Below are 2,046 nucleotides of genomic sequence, written 5' to 3'. Positions count from 1 at the left end.
TGGTCTCCTTTCAGCTGTCACGATCCTCTACAGCAGGGGTGTCCAAATAGCGGTCCATGGGCCAACTGAGGTCCGCAATCCATTTTTAATTGGCCTGCAGCAAATTCCAAAAGTATATTTAGTTTACTTAAATAAACCAGGTGAGGCAACACGTACTTCACCTCGAGTGAGTGGCCCGGCTGTGTGTGTATTTTACGGCATAGGGCCCTTGGTGGAAAACGGTGAAAAAAGTTTGGACACCCCTGCTCTAGAGGGCCCTCATCAGCCATGAGATGTTCTCCCACACCTGCAAGATCCAGGAGACTGTGGACGGGCTGTGCCTGGAAGTGGAGGGGAAGATGGTCAGTAGGACAGAGGGTGACATTGATGACTCGCTCATTGGTGGCAATGCCTCCGCGGAAGGCCCAGAGGGCGAAGGTCCCGAAAGCACAGTAGTGGCTGGTGTTGACATTGTCGTGAACCGTCATTTGCAGGAAACCAGCTTCACAAAAGAAGCCTACAAGAAGTACCTCAAAGATGACATGAAATCAATCAAAAGGAAACTTGAAGAACAGAGACCGGAAAGAGTCGCACCTTTTATGACAGGGACCGCCGAACAAATCAAGCACATCCTTGCTCATTTCAAAATCTACCAGTTCTTTATTGGTGAAAACCTGAATCCAGATGGCACGGTTGCTCTGCTGGACTGCCGTTTGGATAGTGTGACCCCATAGGTGATTCTCTTTAACGGAAAAATGTTAACACAGTGGGCCAGTGGGATCCATCACCTGTCATCATCAAACTGGCAGCTGCTTTTCACCCTACACAACAGCACTAGGACAGATGGGACAGGTGTCACCTGGAGCTCTCCGTCTATTTTGACCTTGATTGATTTGGAGTAGAGGCTTTGTTTTTGAGAAAATCATGTCATCTCAGTTGTCTAAAAATAAAATGCATTTACACTCAAAACAAACAAACAGCCAGGGGCTATGAACTGAATTGTGTCCTCCTCCCCAATTTATAGATTGAACCCTAAATTCCAATGTGACCATATTTGGAGGTAGAGCTTTTAGGAGGTAATTAAGGTTAAATGAAGTCATGAGGGTGGGTCCCTAATAATGGGGAGAAGAAATAGAAAGAAGAAGAGAAAGAGAGATCTCTTTTTCTTGCCATCTCTACAATTACACATGGAAGAGAGACCCAGCGAGAAGGCACCATCTATAAACCAGGAAGTGAGTCCTCACCAGAAACCAAACTCTGCTGGACCTTCATCTTGGTCTTTCCAGCCTCCAGGACTATGAGAAATAAATTTCTGTTGTTTAAGCCACTTATTCCTTGGTATTTTTTATGATGGTATGACCAGAATACTATACTAGGCGAACTTTCCATGAACTCCAAAATATAAGTTGGTGAGGACCAACTATTGGCAGCCATGGTATCAGAATATGTGTAGAAAGAAGCAGAGGTAAGTAATGAAGCATCTAACAGATCTGAGAGTAGAAATGCCTATAAGTACTCAGCAGGAATTCACTGAAAAGCTTGACCATTTTGAGAACAGCAGCTGAAATGGGGAGGTTTTCTGCCCATTCCAGTAGTGGCTAAGTTTAAGGAGTCTGCTTTAGGTCTGAAATGACAGACCAGTCTAGTCAGTACGAACTCCGCAATTGAACTGTAAGGGCTTCTGTGGGGACAGAGCCAGGAGTGCAGTTTCCAAGCTCTTGGCCTCACCTGGAAAGGTGCTGGCTCAGGTAGTAAATGGCCATCAACTGTGATTGGATGGCCATCAGCTGTGGCTAGTTGGCTGTCAGCTGTAACCAGTGAGCCATTGGCCACGAATATAACTGCCATGGCAATGCTAGCAGAAAAATGGGGGCTAGCAAGAAGATGGTGGCTGGGCCTGCAAGCGGCAGAGTGAGGGTTGCAGATTACAGAGAAGCGGACAGCAAGTAGTGGATCCTGTGGCTCCTACTTCCTGTGTCTCCAACCCAGCCACCAGCGAGAATATAGTAGTATGGATCCCCTACCTATGGCTCCTTTTTGGCTTCACCATGTCCTGCGTTCTTATGT

General features: G+C 46.4%; 1 protein-coding gene across 1 annotated transcript; it reads left to right on the top strand.

Moving 5' to 3' along the window:
- The first annotated feature begins 212 nt into the window (after positions 1-212).
- On the top strand, positions 213-721 carry LOC117023640 (translationally-controlled tumor protein-like). The gene has a single exon (XM_033108669.1). It carries the CDS (start codon positions 273-275, stop codon positions 711-713), a length of 441 nt encoding a protein of 146 aa, XP_032964560.1. The 5' UTR covers positions 213-272; the 3' UTR covers positions 714-721.
- The last annotated feature ends 1,325 nt before the right edge of the window (positions 722-2,046 follow it).

The sequence above is a fragment of the Rhinolophus ferrumequinum genome, chromosome 6 (genome assembly GCF_004115265.2).
Source record: "Rhinolophus ferrumequinum isolate MPI-CBG mRhiFer1 chromosome 6, mRhiFer1_v1.p, whole genome shotgun sequence".
Classification (NCBI taxonomy): domain Eukaryota; kingdom Metazoa; phylum Chordata; class Mammalia; order Chiroptera; family Rhinolophidae; genus Rhinolophus; species Rhinolophus ferrumequinum.
The sequence above is the reverse complement of the archived record's forward strand: the minus strand, read 5'-3'. Positions and strand labels throughout refer to the sequence as shown.

Coding starts and splice junctions, on each gene's coding strand:
- LOC117023640 (XM_033108669.1), top strand. CDS start 273: ATGTTCTCCCACACCTGCAAGATCCAGGAGACTGTGGACGGGCTGTGC.